The 1,936-nt window shown below is 53.7% G+C and overlaps 1 protein-coding gene across 1 annotated transcript in view; it reads right to left on the bottom strand.

Annotated features, from left to right (window-relative positions):
• Window positions 1-931: 931 nt before the first annotated feature.
• LOC106532169 (inaD-like protein) overlaps window positions 932-1,936 on the bottom strand; it is a gene marked incomplete in the record, with an annotated part of 33,731 nt that continues 32,726 nt past the window's right edge. The window contains 3 exon segments of the mRNA XM_014028182.1: window positions 932-1,319; window positions 1,444-1,567; window positions 1,646-1,749. Coding sequence (XP_013883636.1) covers window positions 1,173-1,319; window positions 1,444-1,567; window positions 1,646-1,749 — 375 coding nt within the window.

Here is a 1,936-nt window from a genome sequence, read left to right as displayed (position 1 = left end):
CTCCGGAGGACCCGGCCTGTCGTTTTGGACACAGCCATGATCTGACCTTTGACCTCTCCAGTCCTCTGTTAGCATTGTGTACTTTATGAATTGTGTATTATTATTAGTAGATTAATTCTTGTGAATTATTATTTTCTGGTTTTAAGTTGGTCAATTTCAGTCTGAAGCTTCGAATCAGTTTCCTGTGGAAGACACCATATCTGTTGCCGTGGCGACAGGCTCCTGAGACTCGTCTCCATGGAGACAAATGTGATGAGAATTAAAAAATAATAATCTGACAAATCTGAATCCAAAACTGAACTTTAAAGAAAGTTGTGAACAAATGATTCAATAAAGATAAATTATTAAAGGTGGTTCTGGATCAGAGTTTCACATGAACAGGAAGTGGGCCTCTGACGGTTCTGAAAGGGTTGGTGGGGCCAGAACCACTGAACTGTGGGCCAACACAGGTGAGGACACCTGGGGGTGGGCTAACACCAGGTGAGGACACCTGGGGGAGGGCCAACACAGGTGAGGACACCTGGGGGTGGGCCAACACAGGTGAGGACACCTGGGGTGGGCCAACACCAAGTGAGGACACCTGAGGGTGGGGCCAACACCAGGTGAGGACACCTGAGGGTGGGCTAACACCAGGTGAGGACACCTGAGGGTGGGCTAACACCAGGTGAGGACACCTGGGGGAGGGCCAACACAGGTGAGGACACCTGGGGGAGGGCCAACACCAGGTGAGGACACCTGGGGGTGGGCCAACACAGGTGAGGACACCTGGGGGTGGGCCAACACAGGTGAGGACACCTGGGGTGGGCTAACACCAGGTGAGGACACCTGGGGGAGGGCCAACACCAGGTGAGGACACCTGGGGGAGGGCCAACACAGGTGAGGACACCTGGGGGAGGGCCAACACCAGGTGAGGACACCTGGGGTGGGGCCAACACCAGGTGAGGACACCTGGGGTGGGACCAACACCAGGTGAGGACACCTGGGGGAGGGCCAACACCAGGGGACACCTGATTGGCCAGCAGGACAGGAATGGGCATGTCTGACAGATTTTTTGCATGTTGGGAAGCTCTGAGCTGATGATCCTGGTTGACCTGAATTCCTGGAAGTGGAGGGGTGTGGCCCCCGCAGGGTTCATGTGTTCATACGTGTGTTAGCATGCAGGCAGGCTCCTGTTAGGACAGGATGTCCAGCGTCACACTTCCTTTCTGCTTCTTCAGAATTGAGACGGCCTGTTCGTGTGTCGCCCCCTGCAGGCTCTCACCGTTCACTGCCAGGATCTGATCGCCTCGTTTCAGACGCCCGTCCACCGCCGCCGCGCCCTGAATCACACACACACACACACACACACACACACACACACACAGTGTGGTTATGACCTGCCCACCCCCACCTGCACCACTACAAACACACAGAGCCGGTCTGAGTCAGGGTTTAGATTCTGACCTTACTGAAGACGGTCTTGACGTAGATTGGCAGGTCTCCATGTGGACTGCCAAATCCTCCAACGATGCTAAAGCCGAGTCCCTCTGAACCCTTCTCTAGAGTGATGATGTGGGGTCGTGGACCCCTGAGGACAGAGGGTCAAAGGTCAGAGATCAGGTTAGGTTTGTGATTTTACTAACTGAGGTGGTGTGTGTGTTCTCACTCTGGGTCAGCAGAGGTGTGTGTGTCGGTGCTGGACAGCCCCGAGGTGCTGCTCAGACTCTCCACCTGAGAGGCCACAGCGCTGATGTTGGTGTCAGCCACGACCTGGATACAGAAACGTGTGGAACACGTATGTAACAAGTATGTAACAGGTGTGGAACACGTATATAACACGTATGTAACAGGTGTGGAACACGTGTATAACACGTATGTAACAGGTGTGGAACACGTGTATAACACGTATGTAACAGGTGTGGAACACGTGTATAACACGTATGTAACAGGTGTGGAA

This window comes from Austrofundulus limnaeus, unplaced genomic scaffold (assembly GCF_001266775.1).
Source record: "Austrofundulus limnaeus strain Quisiro unplaced genomic scaffold, Austrofundulus_limnaeus-1.0 Scaffold724, whole genome shotgun sequence".
Taxonomy (NCBI): domain Eukaryota; kingdom Metazoa; phylum Chordata; class Actinopteri; order Cyprinodontiformes; family Rivulidae; genus Austrofundulus; species Austrofundulus limnaeus.
This window is presented reverse-complemented; position numbering and strand designations above follow the sequence as displayed.